General features: G+C 41.9%; 1 protein-coding gene across 6 annotated transcripts in view; it reads right to left on the bottom strand.

The window, feature by feature from the left end:
• Positions 1-23,296, bottom strand: part of LOC102780512 (striated muscle preferentially expressed protein kinase-like) — a 61,115-nt gene that overhangs the window by 1,527 nt on the left and 36,292 nt on the right. For all 6 annotated transcript variants that reach the window (XM_087836440.1, XM_087836441.1, XM_087836443.1 and 3 more), the window contains 32 exons: positions 22,352-22,440; positions 22,014-22,189; positions 21,726-21,903; positions 21,547-21,620; positions 20,244-20,402; positions 19,949-20,138; positions 19,516-19,745; positions 19,314-19,433; positions 19,106-19,210; positions 18,098-18,304; positions 17,850-17,973; positions 17,141-17,313; positions 16,540-16,652; positions 16,272-16,440; positions 15,818-15,917; positions 13,979-14,179; positions 13,549-13,606; positions 13,386-13,463; positions 13,069-13,241; positions 12,885-12,911; positions 12,635-12,787; positions 12,479-12,521; positions 12,306-12,371; positions 9,221-11,792; positions 8,984-9,151; positions 6,779-6,901; positions 5,438-5,602; positions 2,069-2,774; positions 1,598-1,837; positions 949-1,172; positions 757-832; positions 56-205 (listed from right to left, as the gene is read on the bottom strand). In XM_087836440.1, coding sequence (XP_087692566.1) covers positions 56-205; positions 757-832; positions 949-1,172; positions 1,598-1,837; positions 2,069-2,774; positions 5,438-5,602; positions 6,779-6,901; positions 8,984-9,151; positions 9,221-11,792; positions 12,306-12,371; positions 12,479-12,521; positions 12,635-12,787; positions 12,885-12,911; positions 13,069-13,241; positions 13,386-13,463; positions 13,549-13,606; positions 13,979-14,179; positions 15,818-15,917; positions 16,272-16,440; positions 16,540-16,652; positions 17,141-17,313; positions 17,850-17,973; positions 18,098-18,304; positions 19,106-19,210; positions 19,314-19,433; positions 19,516-19,745; positions 19,949-20,138; positions 20,244-20,402; positions 21,547-21,620; positions 21,726-21,903; positions 22,014-22,189; positions 22,352-22,440 — 7,430 coding nt within the window. The remainder of the gene's footprint in view (positions 1-55; positions 206-756; positions 833-948; positions 1,173-1,597; positions 1,838-2,068; positions 2,775-5,437; positions 5,603-6,778; positions 6,902-8,983; positions 9,152-9,220; positions 11,793-12,305; positions 12,372-12,478; positions 12,522-12,634; positions 12,788-12,884; positions 12,912-13,068; positions 13,242-13,385; positions 13,464-13,548; positions 13,607-13,978; positions 14,180-15,817; positions 15,918-16,271; positions 16,441-16,539; positions 16,653-17,140; positions 17,314-17,849; positions 17,974-18,097; positions 18,305-19,105; positions 19,211-19,313; positions 19,434-19,515; positions 19,746-19,948; positions 20,139-20,243; positions 20,403-21,546; positions 21,621-21,725; positions 21,904-22,013; positions 22,190-22,351; positions 22,441-23,296) is intronic.

Here is a 23,296-nt window from a genome sequence, read left to right as displayed (position 1 = left end):
TATTGTTCTTGTTTAAAAAAAAACTTAGAATCAACTTTTTTTAAATGATAATCACCATGGGTAACTGCTCAACATCTTCTTGAGAAATGCAGAGGCACTTTGAGACACATTTGGGTACAGTTTCGTTGGGTCAAACTTGGCCATCAGGATTTTGGATTCAACATGCTGAGGGTCCTTATCTTCAAAGGGGAGGTGACCACTAAGCCTGGTTGAAGAGACATGGAAAAAATAAACAGTCAGGTTGCTTATTCCAAAATGTAAATATACAAAACATCGTATTGGTCCATCCATTCGCTTCCGCTTATCCTTTTCAGGGTCGCGGGGGGCGCTGGAGCCTATCCCAGCTGTCATAGGGCGAGAGGCGGGGTACACCCTGGACAGGTCGCCAGTCTGTCGCAGGGCCAACACACAGGGACAGACAACCATTCGCACTCACATTCATTCGCACATTCACAGCTAGTGACAATTTGGATTTTCCAATTAACCTATCCCCACAAGCTGCATGTCTTTGGACGGTGGGAGGAAGCCGGGGTGCCCGGAGGGAACCCACGCAAACACGGGGAGAACATGCAAACTCCACACAGAAAGACCCCGGCCTGATGTTGGAATTGAACTCAGGACCTTCTTGCTGTGCGGCAACAGTGCTAACCACCGTGCCACCGTATTGGTTTGACTGAATTTAAATACAAGTCATCCTATTCACTCTGGCGTTAAGGGTAAAGGTCATTAGTGGCACGAAGTAAACACAAAACTTACATAATGTAGGTGACAATGCCAACAGTCCAAATATCTGCAGGAGGACCAACCACTTCGCCTTTCACCATCTCAGGAGCTTGGATCAAATTTATCAGAGGATGAAAATTTAGAAAAGATTTTTTTTCAGATTTAATAGAAAATCCTTCCATCGAAAATATTAAGTATGTAGAGCCTGCATCTCTTAATCCTTACCCATGTACTCCAGCGTTCCTGGTCCTGATTCCTGCTGCTTGAGGCTGAGGGGGTTGAAGGTCTGCGCGCTCCCCAAGTCCACAATCTTGATGGCGTTGAGGTTGGTCACCATGATGTTGTCAGGCTTGAGGTCCAGATGGAGGATGCGGCGGTTGTGGAGGTACTCGACCCCCTGGACAATCTGGACCAGGTATCCCACCACATCGTCTTCAGAGTAACGAAACCTTTTTGTCAGTGAAAGAGGAGGTTCACATGCGATTATAGGACACAGACAGGGAGAGTTCAAGCAGCATATCCTGAATAAATTAATGCTAATTTAAATTTAAAGTGTTGAGAGATTGATGAAAGACTGATTCATTGCCAGCCTACATCACCTGAGAGCTCAGCTGATATGCTTTTATGCAATCAATCTCATTTAGGGCATATTTATTTTATATCTTCAAGCCACTTTGCAACCCACTCCACTCCTAGCTTATCTCTGCTGCTCCCGAATACAGCCTTGTTGTAAAATACAACTTAAAGCAGAATCAAATAACAACCTCCTTTTCAACCTTAATGACTCCAAGTAAGAATCTTCTTTCCAGACTCCTGCTATGCAGGTTTGTCTGAGTTTGTGCGTCAGTGTGAGTCAACATATCCACCATCCTACCTGTCTATAAGGCTGTATAGCAGCTCTTTGCCAGTGCAGTACTCTGCCACCAGCACCAGGTAGCGTGGTGTGATGTAGGCTTCGTGGAGACCCATGACTTTTTCATTGTGAAGAGATTTCAGGATTTCATACTCCTTCAGGATCTCCTGCTTGTTCTCTTGAATGTAGGGAATGATCTTTGCCATGTAGATTTTACCCGTCGCATTCTCTCTGCACTCTCGGACGACTCCAAACCGACCCCTGCCAATGATAAGTCCTGATTACTTTGCACAACGCAAATAAAAGCTTGACCATGTGCATAGATTTTTTCTCAAGTTATAACTTTCAGAGTAACGTCAAACAAATATAAATTCAACAGCAGACTCAACATCTCTTTGATTCACCAGCTTCTGAATTTCTTGTTATTCTAACTCTGATGTTTTTTTGCAAGATTTGTCTTTTTTCCCCAAAAGGACAATATATATATCTCACCTCGCTTTCTCATCTAGGAAAGTGTACGGTTTCTGTGGAACTCCCTGTCGTAGAGCAGTAGAGGGTGTAGCGCGTCCCGATGGGGTGCCTCTGGCGGGGGTACTGGCTCCATCACCGATGGGACTCAAGCTGGAGGTCTGTAGTACTTGTGGTGTAAAGGACACCGGAGTCGGGGCCACACGAGCAGTAGCAGTGATCGTGGGGACATATGTGGGTACTGAGGACACGGTTGGTTTTGTGGGGGTTGAAGGTGGGTTTACAAGAGAAGGTGGGGGTAATACAGCTGCAGTCTGTGTCATAGGAGTCACCACATTTACTGGACTCTGAGGTTTGGGGAGGACAAAGGGAGAGGTTGCTTTGGAGGTGGCTGATGAAGGGAGAGTGGGGCTTATTTTTTGTGTGTCATCCACTGTTGCACCTGCAGATGGCAACAAAGGGTTTGTTGAAGGGCCGGAAGGCAAGGAGGTTAGAGGGGTAGGCGTCACCACAATTTTAGATGATGGAGAAGCAGATTGAAGAGAGGATGCATCAGTGAGGGCTTCATGTTTTGGAGTAGAGGAAGTGGAGGTGATGGTGGAGACCGTTGATCTGGGAACGCTATTTTGGACTGGTTTGTGTGAAGGGAATGTCACTGAGGAGGTAATCACAGGCGTAGGTGGGGTTGGGGCTGTCTTTACAACAGCAACGGTAGGTGAAGCTCCTCCAACTGTGAAAATAGAGTGACAGATTAAATACATGAATTATTTACTCAGTATATTAGCAGCTTTTACCAAACTACATTTTTTAAACATGTTGTTTGTTGCGTAGCTTTCTTACATTTGTTTGTGTTTGGTTTGAGACAATGTATGTGGTCTGGATGCATTTCATACTATGCTGTGGCACTACCAGTTAATGAAAATACAGGATTTTCATGATTTTGTTATAGACTGTATATAAAAAATGGAAGGAGCTGCCACAAGTTAGCATTTTGACTCTCAAAGTCTTGCTTAGTTTTAAACCAGATATTATAGAAAAGACTGGATCTGACTGAAAAGCATCGGATACTGATCCTAGGGTAGCATCTTGTCAATGACAGACTTACCAGGTCTAAAATCAAGATAAAGACACCCCAGAAGAACCCCCAAAATCAGACAACTACACAGCAAATTCAAAAGTGTTAAATGTTTTGGTGTTAGTAGTCTTCTTGCAAAAGTAGAGTTAATTTTACTCTAAGTAGAGTCACATTCTTTTAATGTAACTCTGAGGTGTAAAATGATAGTAGTTAAAATCGAGTGTTAAAAATGAGTGTTTCTATGTCAAATCTGTAGGTATCACAATGGAAACATTAACTCTTGACCTCTTAACTCTGAACTCCTACAGGGGCTATGACACCAATAGAGTAAATTCACAGACTCCGCCCCCAGTGTTGCCAACTTAGCGACTTTGTCGCTATATTTAGCGAGTTTTCAGACCCCCTAGCGACTTTTTTTCTAAAAAAAGTCGCTAAAAAAAGACGTGAAAGACATTACAAAAAACAATAATTGCTAAAAGAAATTTAATTTGTAGTTCTAAATAAATTCTAAATGCATTTAGGACGTTTTTTGCTCACTTTATGTCTCGTCCACGATGTTATTTCTCTCTTCAGCAGCGTAGGTTACAATTACATTAGCATGACCAATTATGCAAATTAGGTGATGACGTCATTTAGCGACTTCTAGCGACTTTTAGGACAACCAATAGCGATTTTCCTTACTGAGGAGTTGGCAACACTGTCCGCCCCCAGCACGGCTCCAATTGAAGCTGAAGTGAAGCCGTTTCAGAACATTTTGCTCTACATATTTGAGTTGTTTGCCATGCTTGGTAAGTCATTTCTTCAAAGGTTGTTTCAATTATTATTATTAGCTTTTACTTCTGTGGCTCTTTGGCGTTGAGACAAAGCTGTGTGAAAGGCATTAGCCATGTTGCTCGGTGATAGCATAATATTCTGTTTTAGCTAGCTGAAAGGTATTGTTTGCGGGCAAATACCACAGCCTTGAAAAAAAGCTTGCATGTGAATTTTCAGTCAAATTTTTGGTCAAATACACCTAAAACAATGTCTAGAATGTGAAATGTTGGTATAATGGTGCTACTTCAAGCCTGAAAATGATCTCCCTTAAAAAAACAACAACTAGCAAACAGCAGTAGCAGACGTCCTGACTGGGTTCTACGTTAGCATTTAGATCCCTCCAGAGTTTTGTGCACACGGTTTAGGTAAAAATGAAAAAGGTTGAGGTTTTACATTTAGTTCAGTATTACCTGTTGCCTGTGTCCTTGTCTTTTGGGAAAATACCTTACACAAGTAATGGCTCAAAAAGGATTCCTTTTTTTTACCGTGCTGCAATTGATTTGTGCCATTAATTAGTGTCAGCTAATTTTTATTCAATCTCCACATAGGATATGCTTGTGAAGATGGAATATGGGGGAGAGCAGAAGTGTGTTGAAGTTCCACAAAGTGATGAATGAAGGACATGCATATTTTATTGAAGAAATAAGTGATGAGAATGCTGTTATTTGCATTTACCAGCTCACCTATGTCAGACCTTTTGATAAACAAAATTCTAATGAAAGTGAGAACATGTACACTGTTACATCTTTCAGAAAATGTTTTGAAATTGTGGTGCACAGTTCAGAATAAATGTTTTTAAAAAACCATTGCGTCTTTTTAGTAAATGTTTATTTCCAAAATAAATTTCTAGAAGTTCAGAAGAGTATAATTCCCGCTTTTTAGAATTAATTAGAAGATAACTCTTACGTAGTTAAACTAAAATACTCTTTGAGAGTTAATATATAAACTCTTAACACCTAGTTAGCATTAGTAAGTGTTAAATTATCAACTCCAGACAGATTTGGTGTTTAACACTAAATAAGAGCTAACGTACCAACTCTCCAAAAAGAGTTAAATTAACACTCTCTGGTGTGGACCCATATAGACACTTTAATAGTGTTGAAATCAAATCTGACAGCGTTAATTTGGACATGCTGGATTTGCCGTGTACCTTTGAGCAAGTACTTGGTGATGGTGGAAAGGAAAAACTCCCTTTTAAGAGGTAGAAACTTCCAGCACAAACAGACTCAGGGACAGCTACGTGGCAATTAAGTCCATTAACCCATTAACAAAGAGTCATACATAAAGTATGCTCATTAATATGGTCACTAAAAAGAGAAGGAGTTTCCCTTTGCTGGCTATTGGAGGGAATGCAGTTCACTTGGGCTTGCTAATATTGTGACACACGATGGGATTTAATCCATAGGCTTGTGCTTTGGTGTGATGCTTTTAGAACAGTTTTGTTTTTCTGGCTCTGTGCAGCTTTTTGTCCATGTATGTTCACTCTTTGGCTGGCAGTATTATACCTGTGGGCGCCATGCTAACTGGGCTACAACAGTTGCTGTACGGCCCCTGTCCGGCCTTGTTCACACAGGCCACGCGGAACTTGAAGGTGCCACCTGGTGGCAGGTCTGTGACATTGTAGTAGCAGTCGGCAATTCCGGTGGCTACAGTTAACCAGTTCGAATCACCTGCAGGACGGAAAGGAAATAAAGAGTATAAGAAGTTGCTATAAGGTGATATGAAACTAAATACTGAATTTTGATTGGTATTTATTTAATTTTACATATTGTACGAATGATTCTAGGTATAAAAATGCTTGGTTTATTATTAGAAAACAAAGGTGAATACATTAATGCAACATTTTTCTATTTTGTCCTCTTTGAACAGAAAAACAACCAAAGAAAAAAGAAGTAGTTTAATTAATATAACAACAGATGGCAGCATTGATCAACACATAAAGTAGTGATTTTGTGAATAAGAAGCCTGTGTTCAGTTTGCCTCCTGAAATGGTAAAATGGTAAATGGCCTGTATTTTGTATAGCGCTTTACTCATCCCTAAGGACCCCAAAGCGCTTTACACAACCAGTCATCTACCCATTCATACACTGGTGATGGCAAGCTACATTGTAGCCACAGCCATCCTGGGGCGCATTGACAGAGGCGAGACTGCCAGACACTGGCGCCACCGGGCCCTCTGACCACCACCAGTAGGCAACGGGTGAAGTGTCTTGCCCAAGGACACAACGACCGAGACTGTCCAGGCCGAGGCTCGAACCGGCAATCTTCCGATTACAAGGCGAACTCCCAACTCTTGAGCCACGATCGCCCAGAAAAATAATCTGTCATTACATCTCATTTTCTGTAAAAGCACGGCGAATCAGACCTGAATTAAAATGTAAATTAGGTAGTGGCACAGTGTTTTGTGAGAACGTACATTAATTCTGCCTGCCAAAGATTACTTTCTTTTTTGATCAATGATCAGTTATAAATTCAGAATCTACTCCCTTCTTCATCTGCCAAATGATGATTCATTGGCCATAATAAAAAAAAAATTCTGACAGCAGCTCTGGTACACTCACTAATCCCTCATGGACTGAGTCACTTTCTCCATCTAAATGGTGTCTGTAGATTTGCAAACTATCATCTCTGGAGAATTCTCCTCACTGGGTTAAAAACCTTACAAAAGTTACCTCTTAGGAACTTAAAACTTTAGTTAAATTATTTTATCCTGATGTGAAAGGCCATAATGACACAGTACACAAAGGGAATTTTTTTTTTAAACAAACAATGTGAACAAAGTGAACAATGATCTCCTCTAATCAGAAGTATTTCTAAGGAGAAAAACTTATAGAATAATAACTCACCCTCTGTTTTTCTTTCCAGAATGTAGCTGCATGGAGATTTTGTCTCAGATGGCTTCCACAGCACCAGGGCTGTGTTGTTATAAGTCTGAGGAACTTCAGGGGTCCCTGGTCGTTTGGGGACACCTTCATTGGATGAAGATAAAAAAGAGTTGGAATTTAAGGAAAGAGGAAAACAAGAAGTAATGTAAGTATACACTGTAAGGACTGCCAATTATCTTAGTAAGGATTCACAAATACCTACACATAAGAAATCGCAGGAAATCTATTTGTGTTTAAAAGAAGAAGAAAAAAATAGTGACCAATATACTGGATTTTTAAATCACCAAATATCGGTATCAGTCTTACAAATCGTATATCAGCAGGCAGCACCAACAGACTAATGAACTGAGATGAACTGAACTAAAGAAATGAGCCTTTCAAGCACTCAAAGTGGGCAATGTTGAAGCTACATGGGAAGCATAAGCAAGAATAATATTCTGGGGCCTTTACAGTAAATATTCTTACTTACTTACCAAATATCAGTTTTAAACTACCATATTTCTATAGATATATCATTTTAGTACCTAAACTGTTATCGTTTTGTTGCCTAACTATAGTAGCTTGCAAATAAATAGCTACCATTAGCTTTTAATAGCTAAATATACATAGAGTGCTAAAATCCTAACGTGATATTGAAAAATTGATGGTTTTAGCTAAATGCATATTGCATATTGCATGACTTCCAGTGGACTTGGATTTTGGAGTATGTCACATTGTCTCTACAGAAGCCTTTTTGGTGGCCAAACTATAGGACTATCATCACTTGCTGTATGTGGGAAAAATATTTTTAACTACCATAGCTACTACTGATCATTTTAATTCCATATAGCAAGACACATGATTTCACAGGTCTGATCCCAGTAGGCTCTTTTAGTTGTTTGTGATTTTACAGGTTTGTGAGATTAGTCTTATTTGTCTGAATAAATATATGTGAGCAATTTTCAGCTGTGTTCAAACCTTGGTAAAAGGCGCTACCTGGTGCTAACAGTGCTAATTCTTGGTATTATTGCTATTCGATTATTAATCATCGCTCACGGGTGGATGTTTTTTTTCATTGCACTTTACTGCCTTTTGTGTTTGATATTCAATGCTAAAATGTTTTCATGTTCGATTATTGTTACTTTCTTTTTCTATAAACTGCAGATTTCCTCTGCCATGTTTAATCTTCATCATGGTTGTTGTTTAGTTTATATTAGATTTATGTAACAGATCTGATCACTGACTTATATGAAAATATAAAACAGTTCAATTGTTTGGTTTCATTTAATTGAGTTGCAATTAAATGAAACCAAACATGACAGGATAATTTAGTGCTCTATTTCCACAAAACATTTCCTTTTACGATGGCCCACTAGCAAGACAATGGAAGGGAGATAAGCTGTCTCAAGTAATACTACACGGCCAAATCTGTAGGAAAACATTCAAAAGCAATCGACTTCACCTGACATCTAAGAAATATTCCACCAAAGCCCCAAAAGTCTCATTTTTTCTGTTGCATTTGTAAGCAGACTGCTGCTCTTAATATAGCCTCTTTGTGCAAAGGCATGATTGAAGTTTAGAGTATGCCCTGCCCCAGTTGGTTTTGATCATCATGTACAAAACTGCAGGGAATACGGTATCATTTACTTTTAATAGGTGATAATTATGAGAAAATCCCAAAAATCCATTAAGTTAATCTACTGTAAAATGAATCCATTGGCAATGATGTTCATTTTAGTGTTATTATTCATACCATTCTCAGTGCAATTAAAATTCAATAATGTAAAATGCATCACATTATGAAAATTACTGTATGTCTGACAGGAAAATGAGCAGCTCTTCCTCTGTGAAGAGTGCTAAGTTCATGTTCTGTTGCTGCTTCAATGTATGGGGCTGGAAATGGTGTACTGGAAAACTGCAGTTCCTCAAATGACCACTTGAGACACTGCTCCAAAAGTAAGATCCCCATACACTACCATCTAAAAATGTTCACCTTTACAACTTCTGCAACTTCTAATCAATATATTTAACAGACTGGTACAAAAAACATTTTTAGTCTTTATTGCTAACGTCCCCACTCATGACAATTGCAGGAGAGGGTGTAGAAATATATAGGTATTTTTTCCATTCTATAAAACAAAAATTTAACTAAAACTTAAATAGTTATGGAACAGACAAGCGACTTACAAGCTATGGAAAGAGCACAGGAGGTAGTAATAGTAGCTATGGGGTTGGATGCTACACATTCGTAAACCCCGGCGTCCTTATAGGTGGTCTTTCTGATCATTACAAGCTGTCTTCCATCTGGGTGGGAGATTAGGTTGACTCTGTCATCCACCTCCAGTGGTTTCCGATCTAGAATACACAAAAGCATTAACGAATTATCTGCACTATTTACATTATTTTGATAATTGATAAAGCTACCTTTCATCCATGTAATTTGTGGTTGTGGGCTACCAGCTGGAAGGCAGCTAAGAGTGACAGGTTCCCCCTCCAGCAGGACGTGGTCTTTCAATTTGATGTGAAACACTGGAGCAAAATCTGAAGCAGAGCGGACAAACTGTTGGCTTTTTGTCTCTTCTATGGGGACGCTTGAGGGCAAATCAGATTGGGACGGCGTTTTGTCTTTCTTGCCCCTTGTCAAACCCCACCTGTCCCACCGTGACCTTCTCTCACTCTCAGAATGGATACTAGAAGTGGATTCAACTGATTCCTTAGACCCTGATGCGCCAGTTTGTTTTGCTAGCTGATTCTCAGGGATACCCATTCCTTTGAGTCCGCGGCCCTCAGACTGAGAGTGACGGTGGCGGGTAAACAGGGGTGTGCGCTTTCCCTCTGAATCTCCTTTTCTCTCTTCAGACTGACTGCGTATTTTTGCAGATATTCCTGCCACTTTGTTCTCAAACCTCTGTTTCATTGCCAGGACAGGAGAGTCTGTGACCTTGTTTAAATCCCCTTGAGCCAGCTCCTTCTCTGTGTCTTTATTGTTCCTCTCCTCTGACTGAGTCCTTAGTTTGGCAGAGATTCCTGCCACTTTGGACTCAAACTTACGCCTCATGGCAGATACAGACGACTCCTCAGCTTTTCCTCGCTCCCTGTCATCCACATTCTTCTGTGTCCCTCCACCATTCAGTTCCTTTGTATCCAAAGACTTACTGCGACCAACAGCCCAAGACACTCTCTTGTTTTTAGCCGTTTCCTGCACATTGGGTTGCTTATCTTCTTGTGATTTCTGAACCTTCTTCTCAGTGGATGGTGACCTCTTGGCCCGCAAGGAAAACCTTCCAATTAAACCAAGGCCTGTTTCTTGGTCATCTCTTCTTAAATCTTGAACAGATTTCGATTTCTCCTTAAGTCCTGACGATACCATTTCTAGAGGCGCCCCTCTTGGTGCAGGCCTATAAATCTCTTCAGCCCCCTCATTTGCTTTTCTACTTAATACAGGCGATTTCTCCTCCGATTTGTTTCTGGTGAGTTTTTTGAGGCCACGGGTCAAAGATGATTCTCGCTTTTTAAACCTCGCTTCAAAGAGCTCCTCTGAGTCAATGTCTTTGATGTCTGTTCTGAGAATAAGCTGGCGAGGGATGGAAGGAAGGTCTGGGTTTGATGAAGAAGAGACAGAACCTGGAGATCGCTCAGGTGTTGCTACTTTGGCAAATACTGCTGGATGTTCCGGGGATGAAGATGCATCTGCAGACTTTGTTTTGGCTATAGTAGAAGGATCCTTGGATTGGGGTTTGTCAGATGTTTGAGACTGCCCTGCAAATGATGCTTCTGCACTACTCTGTGACATTTCCTTGTCTTTCACTTTCTGCTTGCTGATATGTAATGCCTGGTTTTCTTTCCTCTCCTCTTCATCCTCCTCCTCCTCTATTATTATTATAGGAGTAATAACAGAAGGATATGCAAAATCACATTCTTCTTTGTCTGCCCCTTCTATTTGGGACTGGTCTGGTCTTCCCTGTGCTGTGGTTGAGGCAGACTCTGCTTTTGTGTCTTCTGTTAGTGCAGACATCGAAGTTGCCTCCTGGAGCTTCTTCCCTACTATGCTAGAACTACCCACAGATGGTATCTCTAAGGGGGCTCCAAACCTTCGGTGCAGGGGCATGGGCTCAGAATCCCCCTGAGTGAAAGAGGTACTTTTGCGAAAAACTTTGGTCTTTGGCGTGTCTTCTCCTGGACTCTCAGAGGAAGCTGCTCTGACGAGGGTTGACGGCCCAGTTCTTGATCTCCTCAAATTCCGATCAAGGGATCCTGTTTGCCTCTCATCTTCAATGCCGAGTGTTTCAAAAAGGGGCCCTCGAAGGCCACTCATATTTTTGTCCACGTTTCCTCCTCTGAGCAGCCGTTGTCTCATCAGTTCCAGTTTTAGGGCGTAATCCTCCTGGCTTAAATTTGTAGCCCCAGGGCTTGGACTGCGATTGGGTAGTTCCATGGAAACAGCCTTTTTCAAACTCTTGTTTCTTTCTTCTAATTCCTTTTCTGCACTTTCTTCTTCTGGGTCAATGTGGAGAAGCAGCGCTGAATCGGCAGAACTCCCCCTCCTCATTGTAGACCGCCTGGCTTTTGTCTGGCATTCGTCTGACTCCACACTTGATCCTTTTTTCAAGAGAGCTCGTTTTATATTTTCTGTTTGCGCCTCATTTGGGGTTATGTCTTCATCTTTTATGCATTTAGTAGTCCCTCCTCTATTATTTGCACCTATGCTTTCCTTTTTCCTTGTCCCATCTGCAATGAAACCGTGCTGTCCCGTAACATCTACATCCCCCGGGATCTCATTGAGGGAGACCCTGGAACCCGAGAAAACCATGGACAGTGGCATAGGAATAAAGGGAAGCTCATCCACATCTGCATCTGAATCAGACGAAGAGGAGGGTAGCGGGGAGCCTTCTTTTAAATGCCGGGCCACAGCAATGGAGACATGGCTGCTTGAGTCATCTAGGAGCTCAGGGATGGACCGCATCACCATTTTGGATTTATAACTGATGAGGGAACGCTGAAATAGTTAGCAGAGGATTTTGTGGGATTAGTCTCTAATCCAAGTACGCCCCTGTTTCCAAAACTCTGTATAAAGTGTGAATAAAAGCAGAGTGCAAATCATTTTAACCACTTATTTAACTGTAAACCGAAGAGCGACCGAAGAATCTAAAAGCCTCAGGTTGCATGTTAAATGTCAAAGTTCATGAGAGTACAATTAGAAAAAAATGAACAAGTATCGCCTTTTTGGAAGGGCTGCTAGGAGAAAACCTCTTGTCTCTCAAAAGAACATGACAGCATGGTTTAGGTTTGTAAAGCTGCATCTGAACAAACCCCAAGACTTCTGGAACAATGTCATTTGGACAGACAAGACCAAAGTGGAGATGTTTGTCCATAAAGCATCATGTTTGGAGAAACATGATAAATCTATTCAAAAACAAGCCTCAATCCCTCAGCAGGAATCAGCCCGTGGTGTCTTTATGCATTTCACCCTGATTTCCAAATGCTAAATGAACGTTTTGTCGTCTGTTACCTGCCATCGCCTTCGAGCCAAAACTTGTTTTAGCATAGCTGTGCTGATGCTTTTGTTTGTTGGTGACTGCAAGACAAAACAATAGGTGGGGGCACCATTAACAGAGACATAACTACATCTCATGAATCAGTGACACAGTCAGCAGGATGGTAGATGTTCCAGTGATAGCTTACCTTGAACCAAGGATGACGAAGGCACTCGATGGCACTTGCCCTCCTAGGTTTGGGACACAGTTACAGTTCAGACATGTTTAATCTGTGAACTGTAGCACAGTTGGTTCATATGCAGTATTTTTATGGTACAAAACTAAGAGGCATCAAAATGCTTACAGTCTGTCCACCACCAAAAGCTTGATGACAAATCCTTTTGCTTCTTTGCAGAGGTCAGAAAACATGCTCTCCTCAAACGCCACATTGTAGTTCCTGATGTTTAAAGCAGTGGCTTTGTCATTCTCGCCCGCAAAAGGTGACACGCCGGTCAGGCTAAAGCAAAAAAAGAACAGGTGTTTTATTTAGCAAGATGTCAGATTGACTGATTGGGTTTAAATACACACATGCTGTGAAGAAGAAGAAAGCGTACCAGAGGTAAGTGATGACACCAACAGGCCTGTGGGAGAGCAGGACAGATACGTGACTTGGAATTTGAAGAGCAACATAAAAGCACAGATAAACACAGAAATTTGATGGACTTGCAGATAACTGTGAGTGTATATAGTGCCTGCTGTGCCTAGTCACTTCTCCATGCCAGAGAACAGGTGGCTGACCATATGTCTGTTGCTGTGGAAACTGGAGTTTGGTTAACAATCTCTGGAGCGACATATTCTGGCGTGCCGTATTTGCAGTAGTGCTCCTCTGAAGTCTCCAATTTAATGGCATTCCCGAAGTCGCAAATGCGGATCTGATCACTCCCTGGACTTGCCATCAAAATATTTTCTGGCTAGAGGGGATGTGTACAAAAACAACAACATTAGGAATTCATAAAAGGTCAATCAAATCTGATACAGTGCTTGTGGTGGGACAGATAATAATAATAATAATAATAATAATAATAATAATGGATTGGATTTATATAGCGACATACCTTTATGTCGAGGTGAGCTATATTTTTTTGGTGGAGATAGCGAAGACCCTCCAAAACCTGCTGAACACTGCTGCGGATCTGTAGCATGAAACACAACAGGAGTGAATCCTAAAAGGCGCGTTACATAATGAAAGCGCAGTGCAGTCAGCAGAAAGACACAAACCTGCAGTTCCATGACTGTTGTTTTCTTGGCCATTCTTTCCAGCAACTCCTCGTGACATCTTTGTACAAGAGTTAAGAAAAAAGAAAAACAAAGCTGCTGCTGCAGCAGCTACTTGATTGCATAGTCCGACTGGTAGGTGCATGAGAAATGAATTATAAATGAGCAAAACTCCCCCACACTCTATCTCTTGCTAATTCCTCTCAGCAGCGATGAGTCAGAGAGAAAAAGCTCGGCTGCTTCATTCATGCCTCCAGGGGGTACAGGGGGACGTTAGGATTAATGCTGTGCATCTTGTACTTGAGATGCATTTAAGTGCACTTTTGTTCGACAATGTAGAAGATAAAATGTGAATCGGAGATGCAGGAGGAAAAAACATTTTTCTGTAAACCGTAGATTACAGATTTCACTGTATGTTCTAGTGAAAGGATACAAATCTGTGATAAGCACCACCACGTTCTTCTTCTCAAAGGCGTCATGGAAGTAGAGAATCCTCTCGTTATCCAGCTCAGACAGAAGCTCCATCTCTCTGAGAGCCAAGGCTTTCCTCTTTCCACGAGCAGAAATGAATTTGGCAGCAAACTCGGTCTTTCCGTTCTTGCGAGTTACTCTCTTCACATAGGAGTAGGCCCCCCTGCACCCACAAACACAAAGTGATGACATTAATGGTTTTGTACATGCCAGCCGTGTTGGGTTTTTTTATCCATTTGTTTTCAAGACTGATTTTAAGAAATTACAAGTTATAAATATAAATATAAATATTATTATTATTATTATTATTATTATTATGACAGTAATTAAGGGCCAGATTTACTAAGCAGGGCAAAATTGCACTGAGCACAATCCTTTGGTCACTTTGTACACTTAAATATTCTCCTCCCTGTACTATGTGCTAGTGAACTATGGGTCAGTTGCAAAACTTCCCAGTTGCCACCTCTACCATGCGATCCTGTCATTGCGCTCTCTTTGTAAATACCAATTGTACATTTCTTACACAAACCCAGTTTGTTCTGGTGCAATACGTTAGTAAAGTTGGGCTGAGTATGGTGGAAATTCGTTTTAGACCATTATCAGTTTACACATGTAACCACACTTATTACCGATACGTCTGGGTCATGGAGCGACATCTATAGATAGATGCGAGTATGCCTGCCAGTATTGCTTCAGTTCATTGAGGTGTTGTTTTAAGCCTGAGGGCTGGACTTCTTCCTTCTGTTTGGCAGACTTGCTGTTATAGATTTGCTGCTGAGTTTGAGGTTTGGATTGATGTCCTCACATCTCTAGACTCTAGGCATAAAGAGGAGTTCATGGTCGGCTCAATGACTGCAAGGTGTCCAAGTCCTGTGGCTGCAAAACAAGCCCAAATCATCACCCCTCCACCAATGTGCTGACAGTTGGTATGAGGTGCTATGCTGCATTTGGTTTTCTCCAAAATTCAGTGCATTGTGACCAAATATTTCCACTTTAGTCCCATCTATCCAAAGCACATTGTTCCAGAAATCTGGTGGTTTGTTCAGATGCAACTTTGCAAACCTAAGCTTTGCTACCACGTTCTTTTCAGAGAGAACCTTTTCACCCATGCAGGCCATTCCAACAACCCACGTTGTGGTCAGTCTTTTTGTAATTGTACTATATAACTGATTTTCACAGGACTCTCTCTCTCTGTCTCTCTGTCCATATATATATATATATATATATATATATATATATATATATGCCTTGATAATAGGTCCCTTTAATCCCTTTAATGACTAACTTCCTTTCCCTCCACTTTATTAATAAATTCTTCTTTGTGAGAACAATGGAAAGACATGGAGGGGCAATAGTCCTTGTATAATTAACTTTCATTCTCCTTAGGCACTCTTCTGTGATATTTGGGAGGACTCATAATCTGAACTCCATTACTGGGGTACTCGTGCTGTTCACTGGGTGGAAAACAGATTTCTTCATCTGCCTGTTTTACCATCCCAGTGGCTGTGCAATTCACAGTAAATGCCTGTCTCTAGACCAAAACAAATCATCTGTCATTGGCTAATGCGTTCACTCCACTCTCGTGGCTGGTGACTCATCTGTCGTTTCTGTCTGCTGTTGTTAAGCAGGTGCAACTAACCCCACCGCCACCCTCCCATCACACACAGACACACAACCCCTCCGCACCAGCTCCTACCCCTACCTCCCGCCCTCCAGGCCGACCCTGAGCGCTCAAGTAACTATTAACGTCAGTGTCCTCGTCCTCGTCGGGATGTGAGGCAGGAAGAGTGCGCACACTCACCTCCCTATCTCTTTGTGGATGTCATAGTAATCTGTCAAACGCCTCATCTTCCTCAGAATGGTTCCCTCATCCTCCATTGGCTCTTCTGCTTCTTTTCGCTCTGGAGAAAAGCATCAACATAGGCATCTTTATTGGCTTTGTGTGTATGGATGTGTGTGTGAGTGTGTGTGTGGGGGGGTGCACACACTGATATGTGGGTGTATTTATGTGCCAGCTCAGAGACAGATGGCTTCACATTGTAATTTCAAAACACCTTGTGGTCCCGCCAATATGGTGCGGATTCAGAAGAGCAATTTTCAACAACAGCTAGCCTTTATTAGCGATTCTAAGCAGTAAATATCATCAGCAAATGGGGGAAAAATCTGTTAGCACAATACTTTTGAATATGAAACTTATCAACTTTACACATTCCTAATCTTTTCAACCACTGTAAGAATATCGCTGGACTGCAGACCTGTATGAACTGTGAGCTCGGCCTTGCAGGAGTTGGACCCGGCCAGGTTCTTGGCAGTGCAGGTGTACACGCCGGAGTGATCGGGCTGAGCGTTCAGGACGACAAGTGAATACTCTGGGTCGTCGTAAACAAATGTGAAGTGGCTGCTCTCCGAGAGGAGCGCATCATCCTGCAGCAGATCAATCAGCTATTAGCATTCACCTAAAAAAAATCATCCGAGTATTCAGTTGAGTTGAGTTGAGTTATAGTCTAATGTTGGATGTACTACCTTAAACCACAGAATATCCGGATCTGGCTTTCCTTCGACCACAACAGCCAGATGACATGTTTCCCCGACTTGCACATCTACGTCCTCCATTATGGTCTCAAATTTGGGAGGCACTGCAGGAAAATTAGGAGGAAAGAAGAAGCTCATCTCTAAGCTGGAGAAGCACTATGGACCGCACATACAGAGTACATTTTATGGTGTTGTGGCCATTTTTGTTGAATTCTTATGAATCATAATTTGTATCCATTATTGTTTTTTCTTTAAAACAGTAAAAATATGCTTAAGCTAGTTTTGCTATTTAAATCTGTAATTAATTGTACTTTTGGAAAAGTCGGAGGTGCTTTCTGAAACAAACCCCCTGTTGCCCCCCATGGCTTTTTTTTGGAGTATGGTTTTTTTGGGGGAACTTAAAAGGCCGTGACAAACAGGTCTCGCTGTTGTTCAATCTTCCTTTGGGCACTAAATGAATATAAAAGCTGATGTTTTTAAGCAACAGATCAAATATTAAAGACACACTTTGTCTTGCTGACATAAGTAGAAAGTTGTTTGGATTCTCACTAAAATGCTAAATTTGTCACGTGGTGCGCCTGTCTGGACTGACCTGCCATGGCCAGCTGAAGTGTGCACAGGTCGCTGCCAAACTGGTTGCTGGCCGTGACCACCAGCTGACCGATGTCCGTGCTCCTGACCCTCTGCAGCTTCAGGGTGTGTTGATCATCGTCCGGCATGCTCATCTCGCACATCCCCGGCTTACTGACCAGCACCACGCCCCTCCTGAGGTAAGCGGGTTTCAGAAAAGTTGGGAGAAGGCCATATTTACCAGTGTGCTGCACTGAGTCTTCTTTAACCCAGTAAGAGGAGACCAACTGTTGTAGTTTTGAAAGCCAATTTTTTTGTTTTGATTGTTGCACAGCGTTGTGGGCTTTGCATTATTTAATTTTCTGTGCTACAAATGTTGGCAGTGGGTGATGAGTCTGGACTGCAGGCTGGCCAGTTTAGCACCCAGACTTGTAAAACATGCAGAATGTGTGTCGACATAGTCTTTCTTAACTAAGAAAGGCTTACTCTGACAAGCTGTATGTCTCGATCAGCATTAAGTACACTAATAGTCCCCTAAAGCCATCATGAAAGCTTTTGAACTGTATATTTAAGTTTTAGTCTTTAGTATAAGGGCTGCCAAATAAACCCCAAGAAGCTTGGGGTTAATATGATCCAGTTTATGAAACAGACCCTGATGAATGCTATGAAGAAATCAGATGAAAAATTTTAATGACATCACAAGGACATCACTGGAAGGTTAATAAACTAACTTTTTCCAGGTGACAGCTGCATGCACATGGTTCAGCGTGATGGTGATGTTGGCAGACTGGTTCTCAACCACGTACACAACTTCTGGCTTGTCCATAATTATCGGCGCTTTCCTCAAGTACGGTCCTAGAGAAGTCAAAGGTATGTTACAAGAAAACAAAGCAAAACTGGTCCTAAAAGTAGATATGATGTCCTTTAAGGTTGATTATCAGATTAGTGGTAGCATAAGCCTCTTAAACACACTTGATACCTCTGTCCAGCAGCTGGACTAGATCAGTGGCAGGCGATGGCTTGCTAAGCATCTTCCCAGTGGATGCTAGGACTCTGAAAGCATAGCGGACTCCCTTTGACAGCGAGGTGACGGTGTAGTTTGTCTCCCTCAGGTTTGATGCCACAACAGACCACTGGATGGAGCCCAGAGGCTGCTGCTGGACCACATACACCAAGGAGCCAGCATCTGTAAACACACATGCTCCTTAATTACTTGGTGGCAAAGACACGATTAAGGTGCTAAAAATGCTGTATTTTTTCTCCCCTCGACGGGAGAGAGTATGTAATCAGTTCAGTTTGTTTGTTTGTTAGCAGTCTATCATCCACAGTTTTCAAGACATCGTTTTTAAATTGTGTGTGATGGGAGATATCAATAACAGCTCAAGCTGATTTCATTTTGGGGAAAATTGGGTCGAGATTAAGGTCGATTTTAAAATTAGTAAAAACCCACAGTTTTTTATGCATCATCTTCAAACTTCACAATAATATACTAGGCCTGAGGTCACACTGGAACCAAGGCTGGCTACATATTTGACCTAGACCTTGATTGTTAGCGCCCAAGGTCAAAACTGACCTTTTCAGGACACCATATCAAGTAATATTTCACGTGAAAATGCATGGAGAGAGCTGTACAACACACTTTTCATTTTTTCCAATTTGACACGCTACAGCGTCACAGTGATGCCATACAATCGTGCAAAATGACACACTGCATGACTATATTTTAAAATCTTTTAAAGCTTCTAGAAGCCAAGGCTTTGAACCAGTTCTGCTTCAATCATATGGATTTCGAAATGTACCTTAAGGTCATAGGTCAAAGGTTAGAGTCACACGAATTAGGACAAAATTTTAGCTTCAATTGGATCATCTCCAAATGTTTTATATAAGTCAGTGGGAGACCTAAGCACTTTCTTTGTTCGAGCTCTTTAAACATGATTTTTCCAACACACCTGTGTTGCACCAGCCTGCAGGTGTGTTATGAACCTACCAAGTGAAGGGTCGAGTCTCTTTGGTGTCTTCCAGCTGAGGGTTATAGTTTTTCCTGTAATGGCCTCAATCACCGGGGGCCCATCAGGAGGATCAGGAACAATATCTGTTTCCAAAAACATACATATATATTTATATATTTCACAATAATATTAGGGAAATTGTGTATCCATAATGTACACCATTAAACAGTGTGTATCTATGATTACCTGTAACATACAGATGAGCATAGCAGGCTGCTTTGCCCACTTTGTTGGAGATGACAGCCTTGTAAACACCTCCGTGAGCATGACAAGCGCTCCGAATGATCAGACTGTGGACATCCCTGTCTGGAGAACAGACACACAGGTTTCTTATTCGCCATCTTTCCCCCACTTTGAACAGCTTATTTTTGTGTGTTTATCTGCTTACACTGAGTCATTTTGCGCTCCTCGCTGTTCTCAATGCGCCTGCTGTTGTGATACCAGGCAATAGTTGGGTATGGCAGGCCCGCCACCTTGCATTTCAGCACCGCCTCCTTCCCTTCAATCACTTCCACATCAGCCAGAGGCTGCACAAAGTCCGGCATGGTCCTCTTCTCCACCTCGTTGTCGAACACTTCAGGTTCCTCTGGGATGGATGGCATCTTCTCCAACTTGGACCTGGAGGAAGAAAAGAACAGGTCGACTTGATTTTATCACACGCATTCGCTCCATCTGAGCTATTTTTCTTTGCCCTAGAAAGCAAAACCTGGAACCTTTGATCTTTTTTTAAAAATAGTTTGTTTTCTTCTCAAAGCCTTCAAAGAATGAACAATTACACAATTAGGGATGAGATGCAAATAGAAACAAACTGCTTCTCTTACATGTGAGAGGAGATGGCAGCTCGGGGTTCTTGCACGTACAGCTCAGCAGTGCATTCAGACTTTCCGTGAATGTTTTGAGCAACTGCTGTGTAAAATCCTTCTGTGTCACTGCCAACGTGGGTGATGACAAGCAAGTGACGACCCCCCTCTTGAAGGATGTGAATGTTATCACTCTCCTCCACTTGTGACTCTGAAAGAACGTTATAAAAGACAAATTAAAAAAAACATTTCTTTGGACAAGCCTAAAAAAACAACAAAATGTAGGAACACCGCACCGCCGCTTTGAGATTCTTACCAAAATGCATCCATGTGACTCTTGGAGCAGGCGATCCGCTCACCTTACAGTCAAACCGTGCCGTGCGTCCTTCGATGACCTCCAGGATGTCCAACTTTCGTGTGAACAGAGGCTCCTTGGACGGCGTGACGATCAGTTTTGCACTCGAGGTCAGCTCCTCTGTAGATGCACATGCGCCCTGTTAGTAAGTGTATCACTGAAATATGTTCAATCACATCTAAAGAAGTTGGAGAGCAACGAACCAAAACCCCTCTAGTGGAGACAAAAACACGAAATGGAAAACCCAGCATAAATTAAAGGTGTGATCATAAAAAAAAACCTTATGTGATTTAAATTTGCCATGTTTCCACCTTCAGGTTAGACTCATTGGGAAGAAAAGGAGCCAACCAGTTAGATCAGGCCATAGATTATGGGCCACACACATCTTCCCTTTCTGTCACTGTAAAGATATTTAACTGCACATTTAATCTCTGAAATATCTTAGTACAAGAAGTATAAGTGCAATGTCAACAGTATGTCTTAGTCTTTACCCCTCAACCGCAAAAGGCTGATGCCTTACATATTATCGTCACCCCATCGGCCAGTCGGATAAGTAGACGGGCTGCATGGACGCCTAAGTTTGTAAATGAGATAACTCAGGAAGGAAGTCACCTAGAATTTTTAAATTCATACCAGCGGTTCAGAGTTTTCTGAGCTTAGAACTTGAGAGTTTTCTGAAAATGTTGTGAATGCAGTAACTCGAGAATATTCCGGATTTCGGATTTTCAAATTGAAACCGTAGGTGCACCTATTTAAAACCCCTGTGCATAAATTGTTAAAAAATTCTGTAGTGGGTGATGATCTATGATGTGATGATTTATCTATTACTTTATTCCTGTATTATGAGTGGGCTTTATCAGGAGAAAAAAAAGTACAATTTATGAAAATACAGTTAAAATTCCAAAATGTAAGCTAAAATGTAAGATGTCCCATGAGTCTTTGTAGGCCCAGTTGTAGTCCTGGGGCTTTATGTTTGACACCCCCGAATTATATCGTTTTAGGGAAGAGGAAGAAGGCACAAGCCACATTTGCGAAACGAGGCCAGTGTGACAGAAGAACTCTGTACTGTGCCTGTCTAAAAATATCTGGGGAAAACAATCATTGAGGTTAAAATCCCAGATTTGTACAGGTGATTTAAAAAGAGCAGCGGCATCAGAAGATGGCTTTGAAGGGGAAATTTGCACAGGTTTTTAGTCAGACTGAAAATTTTTGATCACACCTCATCTTCTGTTCAGCAACAGGGACAACACTGCTTATGATTCACCTTTGGCAGTGCTCAGCTTGCAAGTATATGTCCCACTGTCGTCTTCATGTACTGAATTTAGCATGAGACGGCACCTATAGCATAAAGAAAAATAAATGAATTAATTTTCTTTTAATGACACCAAAAATCTGTCAGATAATAAAATGTGCTGCAGTGACAGCAACATGAGGTGGACCTACCTCTTTCCGTCAAAGTGCATCTTACAGTTGAGCAGTGCAGGCTGGATCAGCTTCCCCCTGGACAGCCAGTCCACGTCCACATCTGGAGGTCCCGTGATGTGACACTCAAACACGGCTGATTCTCCAGCCCTCACTGCTGCGTCTTTTACCTCCCTGGTGATCGTCAACGCCGTTTGTGCTGCAGCGGTTGATTAAAAGAAAAAGAAAACAGCACAAATAGAGCATATATAAGGAAGAACTATAAGATAGGGCATGACTAAACATTCAGTTCAGTTTCTCATCACCTACCTCTGACCTCCAGTCTGCACTCTGCCTGTTTGCTTCCATACTCGTTGATGATCCTGCAAGCATACAGCCCTGCATCTGACCTCTGAGCCGAGCCAATCCTCATTTCACTGGTGCCATCTTCCATCTCTTGCACAGTGAAGCGCCCTGCTGTCTTCACCGAGACTCTGTCCTTCAGCCTGGGTCAGTATAAAGCGGCTGTCAGAATCATTTATGCTCAGGCGCGTAATGGAGGGGTGTTTGTGTGAGACAGTTAGTGACCTTGATTGTAATAAAAGCTTCAGGTTTCTCCTGAGATGTCTAGCTGCAATAAAACCTTGAGGGAAAAAAAGATGTCTTACCAGTAAACCATGGGTTTGGGCTGGCCTCTGGCTTTCACTGACATGACAACATCTTGACCCTCGGTTACTGCCTGGTCACATGGTGCCACCTATTAAAGAATGTAAACATGATTACATATAAAGGCTTTTAAGGTTAATCTCTAAGCTTTGCTCCAGTTTTATCAGATTGGAAGTAAAATCTGACCGTGCCCAGAATGATTGCAGCTATCAAGTAATGCTGCAATGAAGCAAGTGGAGTCATGGTATGAAATGCAAAAGGATATGTCCATGGAGATTGCCATTTTGCTACTAGGAAAATGAATATTGCAGGACAGTGTGATCTTAAGGTCGGAGAACAATCAAAAGAAGATTCATATTTCCATGTGCAGTAACTCATATTTATGTCCGATTGTTTTGGGACCTGCCTGTGGCCCCAATACCTGCGTACCTGGAAAACAAGACAGAGTGTGCAGCAACACCTCACACGGAAGAGAGTAGCCATTAATGACAACAGACAATTGTTTCTTCTTTTTCTTTCTTTTTTTTAAGTTAAATGCAGTAAAATCCAATTGATGGCTCTGAATTTGGGGGTTGCCATAGGAACAGTACTTGTCTGATGGCACTGTGCCAAGTGAAAAGTTTGTTGGAGGCGGGATTAGGGTTTGGGATTGTTTTTCAGGAGTTGGGCCAGCAGGGTTAGTTCCCGTGAAAGGAACTCTTAATTGTTCAACATAACGAGACATTTTTGACAATTTTATCCTCCTAACTTTGTGGGAACAGTTTGCAGCTGGATCCTTCCTTCCTGCACAAAGCAAGGTCCATAAAGACGCCAATAAGCGAGTTTGGTGTAGAAGAACCTGACTGGCCTTCACAGACTCCTGACATCAACCTGATAGAGCACCTTTGAGATTAATTAAAGTGGAGACTGCGAGCCAGGCCTTCTGGTCCAACATCAGTGTCTGACCT

This window comes from Neolamprologus brichardi, chromosome 23 (genome assembly GCF_056152115.1).
Source record: "Neolamprologus brichardi isolate AB-2024 chromosome 23, ASM5615211v1, whole genome shotgun sequence".
NCBI lineage: Eukaryota > Metazoa > Chordata > Actinopteri > Cichliformes > Cichlidae > Neolamprologus > Neolamprologus brichardi.
The sequence above is the reverse complement of the archived record's forward strand: the minus strand, read 5'-3'. Positions and strand labels throughout refer to the sequence as shown.